Source organism: Drosophila ananassae, chromosome 3L (genome assembly GCF_017639315.1).
Source record: "Drosophila ananassae strain 14024-0371.13 chromosome 3L, ASM1763931v2, whole genome shotgun sequence".
Classification (NCBI taxonomy): Eukaryota; Metazoa; Arthropoda; class Insecta; order Diptera; family Drosophilidae; genus Drosophila; species Drosophila ananassae.
In genome coordinates, this window is record NC_057929.1 from 4,500,130 (window position 1) to 4,512,008 (window position 11,879).

At 44.0% G+C, this 11,879-nt stretch overlaps 2 protein-coding genes across 3 annotated transcripts; both read right to left on the reverse strand.

The window, feature by feature from the left end:
• Positions 1–514: 514 nt before the first annotated feature.
• LOC6495004 (extracellular serine/threonine protein kinase four-jointed) lies at positions 515–4,490 on the reverse strand. The gene has a single exon (XM_001959201.4). The coding sequence runs from the start codon at positions 2,748–2,750 to the stop codon at positions 936–938; it is 1,815 nt and encodes a 604-aa protein (XP_001959237.2). The 5' UTR covers positions 2,751–4,490; the 3' UTR covers positions 515–935.
• Positions 4,491–6,528: 2,038 nt separating this feature from the next.
• Positions 6,529–11,879, reverse strand: LOC116654688. 2 transcript variants are annotated; one of them, XM_044715368.1, is made up of 5 exons: positions 10,887–11,879; positions 7,508–7,832; positions 7,314–7,439; positions 6,940–7,254; positions 6,543–6,872 (listed from the first exon to the last, which is right to left on the reverse strand). In XM_044715368.1, exons 3-5 carry the CDS (start codon positions 7,422–7,424, stop codon positions 6,759–6,761), a joined length of 540 nt encoding a protein of 179 aa, XP_044571303.1. In that variant the 5' UTR covers positions 7,425–7,439; positions 7,508–7,832; positions 10,887–11,879; the 3' UTR covers positions 6,543–6,758. The 2 variants fall into 2 exon arrangements, with proteins under 2 accessions (XP_044571304.1, XP_044571303.1); XM_044715369.1 differs by lacking the exon at positions 10,887–11,879 and having other exon boundaries at positions 6,529–6,872; positions 7,508–8,666.

Consider the following 11,879-nt stretch of genomic DNA (forward strand, 5'->3'; position numbering starts at 1 on the left):
CCAGACACTGCATGTAGCATGTATGTGTGTGTGTGTGGAAAGTATCTCGAACTGGCTTTTGGTCTGGCTGCATCTTTCTCCGCCACTTGAGAGCCTGAAGAGAGCCAGAGAAGCGCTTCTCAAATGCTTATGAAGATATTATGAAAAGCAGCAGAAGATTCTGACTCCGTGAATCTTTGGGGTGTCTCGGTGTGAGTGCTGGTGCTGCATTATGTGGCAAGTTCCATCCAAAAGGGGCGAACAGTGCGGCAAGTTGACAAATGCTAGATGGGATAGAGACAGACACGGGTTGGGGCATGAAAATGGAAATGGGAACCAGACTCCGCTTCCATCTCACCTGCAAAAAAAGATCAATGACAATTTATTGTCATGACTATGTAAGTTCTCACAAGGCGCAGGCGTGCTCAGATACTCAGATACTAAGATACTGAGATACTCGTGTATCTGTAAGATCTGCATCTGCATCTGTTGGATGGTTTTCCATATTTTTTAAAATGACATTCAGTTGGCGCACTTTTCGGTTTATATTCTCATTGTTTATTGGTTTTAAAAATTAAAATGAAATCTACTTAAGCCTGGTCTTCTCATTCTTAGACAAATATCACAAACAGATTGTTAGGGCTAGCTAGGCTTATTTTATACAGATACGGTTCTAGGGAGTAGGTTAAGCTTAATACTCTGGCATTTACAAGATACGCTTCGGGGGAGCATCCTCTAATACTTGGATCTGCTCTCCAAGGTGGTGTAGGCTTGGCTCGACAGTAAGATAATAAGATTATAATTAATTTTTTAAACAATTTACAAATAGATCTAAGAATCTGGTCTCTAATACAGGCTGGCTCGAGTGCGTACACCCCCTGCTCCCATGACTATCCAGATGAAGATGCTCCGCCCCTCCCACTATTTACAGCTGATCAGTCGAGGTGTTGGCTTCATTAGCTACCCTGGCACTTCTGCACCTGGCCGAGCACCCGATCGATGCGCTCCACCAGGATCTTAACGGACTTGTCCGGCAGCGACGGCAGGACATCCCGCACTCCCGGGCTGGTCGTCTTCTCGAAGAGATCCCTCAGCTGTTGGCCCGGCCCCGCCGCTCTCAGTCGCTTGAGGGCATCGATGGTGGGTCGCCGGAAAACGCAAAGGTTGTCCAGCAGGAGACTGTGATAGGCCTCGTATTTCTTGAGGAGACGATAGCCGTGGAGCAGGCCGCTCTCATTGTCCAGGAAGACGAGCAGCTGGGAGGCGGGCTGGCGGGCGAGGTTGTGGGCCGGGGCGGCCATGATGTCGGCGTTCCATTGGAAGTTGTACAGGTTATTAACCACGCGATCGAGGTTCGCGATCAGGTAATCGAAGACGATTAAATCGGACCATTGTGCCAATTCAATTAGCCGCTGCACCAGAGCTCCTCCAGCTTCTTCTCCTGCTCCTGCTCCTGCTGATGCTGCTGCTGCACCTTCTTTACCAGCTCCCGTCTCTTCAATCGCACGTGATTGATGATCGGAGCTTGGCGAACTGGCAGCCCCCAACCGCTTGAGTAATCCCGTCTGCCTTTCGGGTTCGGTCTCCCTCTCTCGGTCCGACTCTCCCTCCCTCTCCAATTGGCGCGTCAAATTCCAGACATCGTGCTTGTTGAGGTGCCGCTCCAGCGGCTGGAAGGGCTGTGGAATGCCAGCGGGCTCGAGGTCGGATAGCCAGCGGGTCAGCACCACCGGCCGGCGCTCCTTCCACTGGGCCTGGCCGATGTCGCCCAAGGCAGCCGCCCAGCTGGGCGTTGAGGTGTCCACCACTGTGGCGGCACTTGGTGCCAGATTGCTGATATTTAGCAGTTGTCCCAGATAGTAGCTGAAGATCTCGCCCTGAATCTGGTCGGTGTTCTGGCGGTAGCGGGCACAGGCCCTCGTCCCGTCAGCGAAGATCACCAGACGGTTCTGCATTCGCCCGCAGCCTGCCTCAAGGCGGACCACGCGGCCCTGCTCGCCCACAAACCGCTCCCAGCTGAGCTGGTCCTCCGAGGCGAAGCCCTTGGGCAGAGCCTTCTCCACCACGGGCCCCCAGAAGACGCTGTCCTCTATGAGGCCGCTGGGGCCCTCCGTTGTGGTGGTCACCGGTGCGCGAAGTGTCTCCGCCTGCGTCCTGCGATCTGGAATCTTTTTGGTCAACCTCCGCTCCGGTCCCTTCCGATAGCGTCCGTTGGCCGTGCGCTGGACGTGGAACTCCTTGATGGTGCCGTCGTTGGTGTCCAGCTTCTTCACCACCATGGAATCGGGGGCATCCTTGTCCTGCTCTAGGTGAAAGGCATTGCGGAAGACCTGCTCGGCACTCAGCTCCGAGTCCGGCTCCTCCTTGATGAAGGCCACGCGGTAGTTGGTCTGCAGCGGCTCCACTATGATCTCCTGCAGCATGTCTGGCGGAGATTCAGCGGCATCGGGATTACGGGGCAGGCCGAACATGGGCACTACCACGCCCAGGGCCATGCCGAAGACGAAGGCGGCCAGGATGCTGAGGAGGCAGGCGCGTCGCTGCAGCGATCGACGCCGGCGCAGGGATAGCAGCGTCATGTGGGTGGCCTCGCTGGAATTGGGATTATCCTGGAGCTTCAGGGAGGGCGCTGCTATCACGCTGCAGGTGAGCTGCTGCTTCTGCAGACCGCTTAGGTCAAGTCCCAGAGATTGTTGCTGTTGCTGTTGGTGTAGTTGTTGTAATCGCTGTAGTTGTTGTTGTCCGGCTTCCAGGCGCTTGATGTCGTACATTTTGCCGGCGAACAGTAGATCCTTAGTTCCCTGCTCAAGCCCAGACCTCTTCTGGCTCAAAGTTCAGGCCGCTCATGGGGCAGAGGCAGGGGCAGGGCAGGTGGTTGCTGGGTAGTGGGTGGATGGTGGTAGGGGGTGGCTCCAATATGCTTCAATGGTGGTGCACAAAGTCGTGAAATTAATTTCTGTCTTTGTTTAATAAATATCGGTTCTTGGCCTCTCGTCCTCGTCGGTCGTCGTTCTTGCAATCTTCCTTGTTGTTGCTACAGTTGTTGCTGGAGTTGCAGTTGCAGTTGCAGTTGCTTGTCTCTCTGCTTGCCCCTTCGGACCGGTTCGAATTTTTCCTCTACGATTTCCACAATTGAAATTGAAACAAAAACACAGAAACGTGCTCTTCCTGCTAAAGCTCCTTGATCGCTCGCAGATCGTCGTTCGTTTATTTATTTTTATACTCTCTGGACCGCTGGACAACGTTGTCTTTTTGCTTTTCTTCTTTTTTTTTTTATTTTTATTATTTCTCTTTTTTAAACTTTTTTATTTTTTTCGGGTTTGAGTTCGTTTTGGCGTTTGGGGTTTGGGGTTTTCGGTTTATCGATCTATTTTCTGCACGATCACTTGCTGTAATTTTTTATTATACATTTTTGCTGGCCGTTTGTTTGTTTGTTTGTTTGTTTGTGGGCGACTGACTGTTAGCCCGGCGGGTTAATATTTTGTGGGCCGGCTGTGCCCTTCAGTTTCTTTTTATTTATTTTTTATACTTGATTTTTTTGTTTTTAATTTGTGCAGTTGGCGATTTTGGTGTGGCGATAAAAACTATTTCGTGGCTCTGAGCTATTTGCCACACACACACACACACACGCCCCGCGAAGCACACACACGCACACACGTGAGACTGTCAGGAATTCCCTGGCCAACCGACCGACCGATTCGACCGATAATTGCCCGCGCAGTGCAAACACAACACCACAACACCACCACCGCCGCCGCCACTAACAACAACAAGAGTAACAACTGGCGGCACAGGAGGCAGGAGGAGCAGCTCCAACAATATCCCAGGGGCGGCAGGGTAGCCGCGACGAAGAAGACGATGGACGAAAAAAAAAAAATAAGTAAAAAGACAAAGTCCTAGGAACGTCGCTGGTCTTTGCTTTTTAGGCTTTTATCAATTTAATTTCTTGTCTCGCACCTCCGGCTCGACTCGGCTCGGGTTTGGTTTATTTTTCGCCCTTAGTCTCTTGGCCTTAGGTCTCAGGTCTCTGGTTCTGGTGCTGGTACTGGTGCTGGTGCTGGTTCTGGAGCTTGAGATGGAGCTGGTGCTGGTGCTGGAGCTGTTACTGGAGCTGGTGCCTGGTGTGCTTTATTTTAGGCTTTTTGTCCGCGCATTCGATCTCGTCGCTGCGCACCGAACGATGTGTGGAATTTTTATGCCTCCGCTTTATTTATTTTCTGCCTTATTTATATGTTTGTCCTTCGTTCGGCGGACACTGGCGGTCGGGCGGACACTGGCAGTAGGGCGGATATTTTTGGTTATTTTTTAGATTGTCACACTGCTACTACTAATAGTACTTCTTCTACTGCTACTCGGCGTATCTGCAAGTTGCAATTCTTCACTTCAGAGTTCTGATTTTCACTGGCAAGTATCTGACGGATGTGCGACTGCGCGCCTGCGTACCGTTCGCTTTGAGTTTCGCTGACAAACTGACGGCTCATCGGCTCTCCCCGGTCTTAGTTAAAGACACGCGGCCCGTGGATCAAGTGCTCACCTGCTCACCTGCTTACCTGCATACCTTCGCTCTTTTTCACATTTTACTCTCTCTCTGGAGTGGCTTTGCTTGCCGGTTTTTGAGTCGAGTGGGAAATGTGGACCTGTGCTCTTTGAGTGGCAGACTTACTCTCTTTGTTAATAAGCTAAAAACTATTTACCATTAAATTAATTTTTAATTAGTTAAGATAAGGTTGAGACATAAAACTTTGATAAAAACTTAAGGGTAGAATAATATATTATTAAATATTATTAATACCATTTCAAAAATAGTAGTTTCCTGAAACCAATTGGCAATATCCCATGTAAAACTCCATAAATCATATTACTTTTATTCCCTTGCCAAACTTAAATTTATTTTAGTCTTTACTAACCAGAAAATATTGTATAACATTTATTTAAACTTGGTAAATTTTTTAGGGACATGATAGAAACTGCCACTGGCCTGTACATCGAGTCCCAGGATATTGTTTCCATAGAATTTTCCATTAAAAGTATAATTAAAATCAGGCATGTACTGCGGCATATCGTCTCCATCGAACTGAATACGCTTCATAGGATAGGTGACATTCTAAAAAAAGGCAGAAAAAATTAAATATAAAGAACACTTTTAAAAGTCCTTGTTTCCTTGCCTTTAGGAGAGGACACTTTTCGGGAAAATCGGCAGCCGCTCGTCGAAAGACTCTATAATAAATAGCCGTCCAGTTTTGTTTCTTAATCATCTTCTTTAAATTACAAAGCTCTACTCGGATGTTCCTCAAGTGCACCACGTTTCCGTAAACCTCCGAAAAGATATTCAGCTCGATGAGACCCAGGATATTGTTGGCATCCTTGTCACCAATAGTGACATTCAAAGTCAAAACCAGAGGAGAAGCCAACTTGCAGACAATATTTGAAAATATGGGATTCTTCAGAGTACATTTTACAGAGTCGAAGGTGATTTGCTAAATTTGGCCAAAAAAAATTAAAGATATTTAATTTAGGCAATTTAGGCCAATTTAGGCAAAAGAATGATATATTTGTAAAGTTACAATTACAGAAATTTACAAACTAAGCTGTTTTATTTTTAGAAGGATCATAGAACCATCCTGAGGCTTTTGCAACAATTCCTAACTTCTTATTCGCATAGAACTTTCCAGTGTACGTAAAGTTTGCTTCAGGAAAATATAGAGGAAACAAATCATATTCGAAATGCAATCCTTCCAGGATAAAAGTTGTATTCTGCCAAAAAAAAAGGTCAGTTTAGGGGATAAACAATTGAAAATCCTCACTTTTTTATAGGGACACTTATCGGGAAAATTCACGGCAGCCTGAAGTAAAAATTTATGTTGGTGACCGAGGACAGAATTTTCCTTACTCAGTTTTTTCAAGTTACAGAGATCCCACTTGAATTTTTTTAGGCGCAACGATTTGCTATAACCTTTAACGAAAATATCCAAACTGATCCAACCGAAAAAGGTTTCACATGCCTCCTGTTCGGCAGTTGTGAATTCTACTTTCAGAGTTCGATTGGATTCCTTTTCGCAAATGATACTCGAGATGACACTGCCTTTCTGAGAGCATTCAACAGAGTCGATCACAACCTGCCAAAGTCAAATTACATTTAAAACAAAAGACAACTAACTTATTTTATGTCACTAACTTAAAATCAAACAATAAAAGTCATAAGTTTTGAGTAAATCTTTAGATAATCAAACCTTTTTTGCGATTCCGTCGGGCGGTAGAATCCAAACGCAAAGAACTGCGGTCCAGAGAACTTTAGAGTTTCGAAACATTTTTGCAAATGATCCCATAAAAAATAACATAATCTGTGGTTTTTGAATTGGAACAGTTTCATGATTGGACATCGATTATTTTCAATTGCCAATCAGATTATATCTTTTTAATTCTTTAAAGTTATTGAACTGAAACAATACCGAAACAATTTTCAATAAACGTTTTGAAAGCGTTATTGCCGAAAAATTGTTACCAAGAAATCAATATATAACCTTGTTTCCCAAAAATAAGTCGGCGTAGTACTTTAAGTTTATGGTCTAAATATTTTAAAATGTATATTTTATATATAAAATGATTAAAGTATTAAGTTTATATATCCTTTGGAATATCAAGACTCTGGATTTTTGCACTGCCGACGGAAGTGTAATTACACTTTCTTCTTTTTTATAAGATTAATTTTTAGTTTTAATAGAAGTATTATTTTTTAAATTATTGATTTCGAAGAAGGCCCCTGTGGCATGGGCCTCAATTCATAGTTCATTGTTGGAATAAAATTTGGCATTAAATGTGTAATTAAAATCCGGCAAGTACTGTGGCATGTCATTTCCATCGAACTGTAGCCGCTTCAGGGAATAAGTGGTGTTCTTTTTGAAATAATGAAGAAATAAAGATGAATATTAAAATGAAAATTATTATGAAAATAATGCTTACCTTTTGAAAAGGACACTTTTCGGGAAAATTGGCAGCTGCTCTTCGCAAACTTTTATAATAGATTCCCATCAGGGATTTCTTATCGATGAGTTTCTTAAGGTTGCATAGCTCCACACGGATATTTTTCAAACGCATCATTTTCCGATGTCCTTCGGGAAAGACTTGCAACTCAATAATGACCAAGACATTGCTGGCTGGCTCTTTCTCAGCGATGGTGACATTCACGGTCAAAGATACTGGGGAGTCCACCTGGCAGACGATCTTGGAGAACTGTTTCGTTTTTAAAGTGCACTCCATTGTATAGAATACAATTTGCTATAAAGGTTTTATCAAATAGTATGACTCTTTTTTAATTAAAAGTATTTTTATCAAACCTTTTTAGCTAACCCGTCGGTTGGCAAAAACCCGAAGAAATAAAATTCCAGTACCCAGATGAGCACGCAGTTTTGATTCATTTTTCCAACTGAAGTCGAGAGTATTTCCATTGACCCAACAATTATCTGGCTTGCCAATTTTTAAAAGGTTCTATTATATTGTATATCAGATATAGTTAGTTTTGAAAACTTACTGAAGTGAATCTATCTGATGGATATAGTATTTCTACATCTTATTGACACTCTTGTGTATTTTACACGAACATTTAAGAGAGGCTTTGTGTAAAGTCACTCATTCGCTTCACTTTCACTCAATTTTTAATAAGCCTAGGGATCTATGGAGAGCGGAGAGCCCCAATCGGTGGGAGGCTTGGTGGAGCTCTGGATTTGTTTGTGCTCCCGTTGACTTTTATGCTCAATGCGGCACATTTGCTCCGTCACATTAAGAAACTAGAATTCTTAATGGAAGAGAGCGGAGTGGAGAGCGGGGAAGCTATTATAAAGTGGGGATAAGGTGTCCTGAAAAGGAGCAATATTAGGTATAAAGATAAGTTAGGACTCAGGTATAAAGATTCTTTAAATACTAATATAATTTTAGGAAAAACTTTACTAATTATTTTAAAGACCTTAAATCCTAAGGATGATATTAAAGTTTTCTAACTCGACTATCCAATATCCCCCAGTATAAGCTTTCATCTTTAAAATAGATATAAAATATTACGAATATTTGTTTTAAACAATATCAAATTTCAAAAATAATCAAATACATTTAAGAGTCGTTCCGGTTGTCTACATAAATTCCTACTAATTTTTTTGGTATCATTTAGAGGCAGAAACTTATAATTTGGAGGCTAAACGACCATTATTTTTAATACCAGGGCATAAAACTGATACTGAGACCTCTCGAAAGTGATACAAAAATTATAATATTTAACGGTCGGAAAAGATAGTTTTATTTCAAAAGCATTTGATTGAAGTTTTATGGGAAATGGGGTATCGGATATGGGATATACGGAAAGCGATATACCCCCACTGAACTTCCAGTAGTAGAGAGAACAGAAACGGAAAAAATATGATCAAGGAATGTAGACATAACTTGACAGCGTGTTTAGAGAATTTTTACTTGGGCCCGAGGACACGGACAGAATCGCGAGTTCCAAGCTGCGACTTGGAAGACACCGAAGACTTGAGACTCAAGACTCGCGACTTGCGGCTCGGAAGAATTGGCTGGTGGAGGCGACGGACGGCGACGGCAAAACGAAAGATAACAACATCTCGGGGCCGCTGCATTCTTCTACAGAGTCCAGAAGAAAGAGAGACAGAGAGATGGAGACCGAGGGATCACGAGAAACCCCAACCGAACGCGAGAAATAGAGAGTGAGATGGAGAGCGAGACGGGTTTTTTGACTCAAGAATTGGGCTCACGATTTTTCGGGTGCAGTTTAATTTAATAAAGTGAGAGCATGTTCGGGCCTAATTGAATTTGCAATGTTGATTCAATGGCGGCAAGATCGAACCAGAATTAATTTATTTTTCTTTTACACACTATTAAGCTCGATGGTCGATGCTTGAAATTTCCATGATCCGTTCAAAAGGCCCACAATGCACAAGTTAATTATGCGACGGCCGGATTTGATGTCTTTTTGAAAACCGAAAAGCCAAAAAATCAAACAAATAAAAAGCTTTTAAGTGGGTTTTTGATTTTTTTCTTTCAAACTTTATCAATCGAACGCCATCAGTTGGTTTCCATTTTGAACTGTCGCTGTTTTTTTCGTTGTTTTTTTTTGTGTATTTTGATTTGCCATATGCCCCGCAGTAATGTGTCTGTTGAAATCGTCAGTTTAAGTCAAATTAATTAACATTAATTTTTGTGGCTCGTTTCGAGGCATGAAATCAACCGGGTGGCTCTGCTCTGCTCTGCTCCAACTCTTTTTTCCTTGGGTCTTTGGCTTTCAATGTGTGTAAAATTAATGTCTGCTTTGATGATAAATTGGAACTCGTTGGAGCTTTGTTTTATAGATTTCATTTCTGGCTCTGACTCTTGCCAATATGGTGGGAACCAAACGGACAGACGGATGGATGGTGGTCGGAGTGGTGTGTTATAGTTATAGTTTTGGCCCAGCGCCGGGCCCAGGGGTTAATCGAATTAAACAAATACCTGACGAATGTTTTCTTTTCTCTTTTTGTTTTTCTCGGTGTTGGGGGGTCTTTTGAAAAATGATCTATTACGGGGCGGCCGTGTAACTGTGCCCTGTCTTCTCCGTTGATGGCCTGTTGATGGCTGCGCCGGCAAGTTCGTTGCCTAAGTCTTTCGTTATGGGAAGTCAGCACCAACACAAACACCACCGCAGAGACACTTTGCGGCGACTCAGCCCTTGTTTTAATTATTTGCAGGCTGCGTATATGTTTCAGACGAAAAAAAAACGGCGAAAAATCCCCAAAAAAATTGAAAACCAATGGAGGCAACAACACTGAGACTAACCAGTAAAGTGAAATCGAGTATTGTAGGTTAACGTTTGACTAATTGTTATTACAATTATAAGGGTTTGTGTGTGGTGACTTCATTGCTATTTAAATACTTTTTAATGATTAAACATTGAACATTATCTACTCGTCATGATTTATCTTTTATGCGTTTTTTAATGTTGATTAATAATTATCATAAAATAAACATTAAATTTCTTTATTTCGTGTTTTTGTCAAAATTTTCCCTCAGTGCCGAAACCGAAACGGAAAGCATTTGCCGAAGTTTGTTAAGCGCAAATTCCTGGGATATTTGCAGTGCGCAACAATTTGGAACATTTTGTCGAACACAAGAGGAGCAAACAGACTGCATCAAATTCAAAAAACAAAAAAAAAGAAACCGAAAATATAAAAAAACGGAGGGATTCTCCGCGAACATCGCCTCGTGGTCAACGAAAGTGAACTGTGAAGGACATGGCCAGCGGCCCCCGCCTCCTGGCCAGTTGGAAATTGGATGGAACTCGAGTGTTAGCTGGCTTTTGTTTGCTCTGCTAGATTCCAGACCACTCATCCTAGACCAGACGCTGGCGTCGTCGCTGACGATGACGACTTGGACGACCTCAAGAGGCAGGAACTCCGTCACCGCAGCTCGCTCTCCCTCCCGCTCTGAAGCTCGGATATCGTCACGGGCCGTCAGCGCCTCCATCCTCCATCCACCATTCACACTCTCTAGGAGATCCTAGTCGCAGGCGTACTTGAGCCCCGACATCCACATCCACATCCACATCCCCATCAACGCCGCTGCCAGGGCACTTGCCACGGACTGCGGCAGCGACCTCGGCTGTCGCGGCATCAACTTGGATGGGATCTGCTCAAGCATCTACGCAGACAGCACGGCACAGTGGTTGCGAAGTTGCCAGCAATCGGGGGCGGAACGGAAACTTTGGGATTACAAGTGCAAATAATAGGCTACCTTTAAAGAAATCGCTTTAAATAAACAAAATAAAATAAGGAAATAATAAAAACTGCTTAAAAGTATCCACATAAAATAGTATACTTCTTTTAAATTATATTTTCAGTAAAAATGTTGGGAAGCGAGAAGCTGTTTACCTTTTAAAATTTTAAGGGAAATGCCTTAAGGATGAGATATTTATTTAGGATAAGTTTGGTGATGGAATCACTTTGAAACCAATGTCGCGGATCAGAATTGTTAAGGGAGACTGAACACAGTCTCCGAGGTTCAGATACACTCGTACTAGGTGCCAGGGCCTGACCTGAGTTAAACAAATTCATTAAAAACTCGTCACTTTGCGCAGATCACGCTGACTTGGCACATCTTGGCTCGATTCTTGATCCTCGTCCTCGGGCTTCGGTCCTCCAGCTGGCGTCCTCCATGCCACATCCATGCAGCATCCTCGTGTCGAGCACTTGGGCACTTGGCAGTGTTCAGTGTGTGTATTTTGGCCATGGCCTGTGTATCTCCGTCTCCGTCTCCGTCTCTGGCCAATGGAGTGTTGGCCAAAACGTTGGCTCCATTGTCAGTTTTAGTTTTAGGGCGATGGAAGGACTCGATGAGAGGCCAAAAGACAATATTTTCGTAGCATCCCTTCAGTACACTGTGCTGTATTTGCACTTCCTACAGGAGAGGTTTTTTGGAGTTTTCTACTCGTTGTAGTTTTTGGTGTTTTTCAAAAGTTCTTGAGCCTGAGCTCCTCGCATGTTTGTATTCCGCTTCGAAGGCACTTCAATCAACTTGATCTGCGGCAGCCTGCGAGGCAAACCTCGAGCCATGTCGTTCCTCCGTCCACTGGCATTTCTCTTGAGAAAGCTCCGAAACTAAAACCGATAAGGTGGCAGGCAGTTGCATGCTTCATTGAAATGTGGCAAGTGAGCCCGGCTCTAACGGCGGCTCATAATTGTCCGGCTAGAGGAGTGTGGTGCCTCCAGGCTGGAGATAGGTTTCCAGGAAGTGCATACGCACTGTTCACACCGCTACTGATGCCGCCAGTTGATGTCGCAACTGCCCCAACGAATCGGCGAATTCCCCAAACGCATCGCGATGACTCAGACTGGTTTCCTGGATGGATGGATGGATGGTTGGTT

Coding starts and splice junctions, on each gene's coding strand:
- LOC6495004 (XM_001959201.4), bottom strand. CDS start 2,750: ATGTACGACATCAAGCGCCTGGAAGCCGGACAACAACAACTACAGCGA.
- LOC116654688 (XM_044715369.1), bottom strand. CDS start 7,424: ATGGAAATACTCTCGACTTCAGTTGGAAAAATGAATCAAAACTGCGTG. Junction 7,255..7,313: donor CCGACGGGTTAGCTAAAAAG/GTTTGATAAAAA, acceptor AAACCTTTATAG/CAAATTGTATTCTATACAAT. Junction 6,873..6,939: donor AAAAGTGTCCTTTTCAAAAG/GTAAGCATTATT, acceptor TATTTCAAAAAG/AACACCACTTATTCCCTGAA.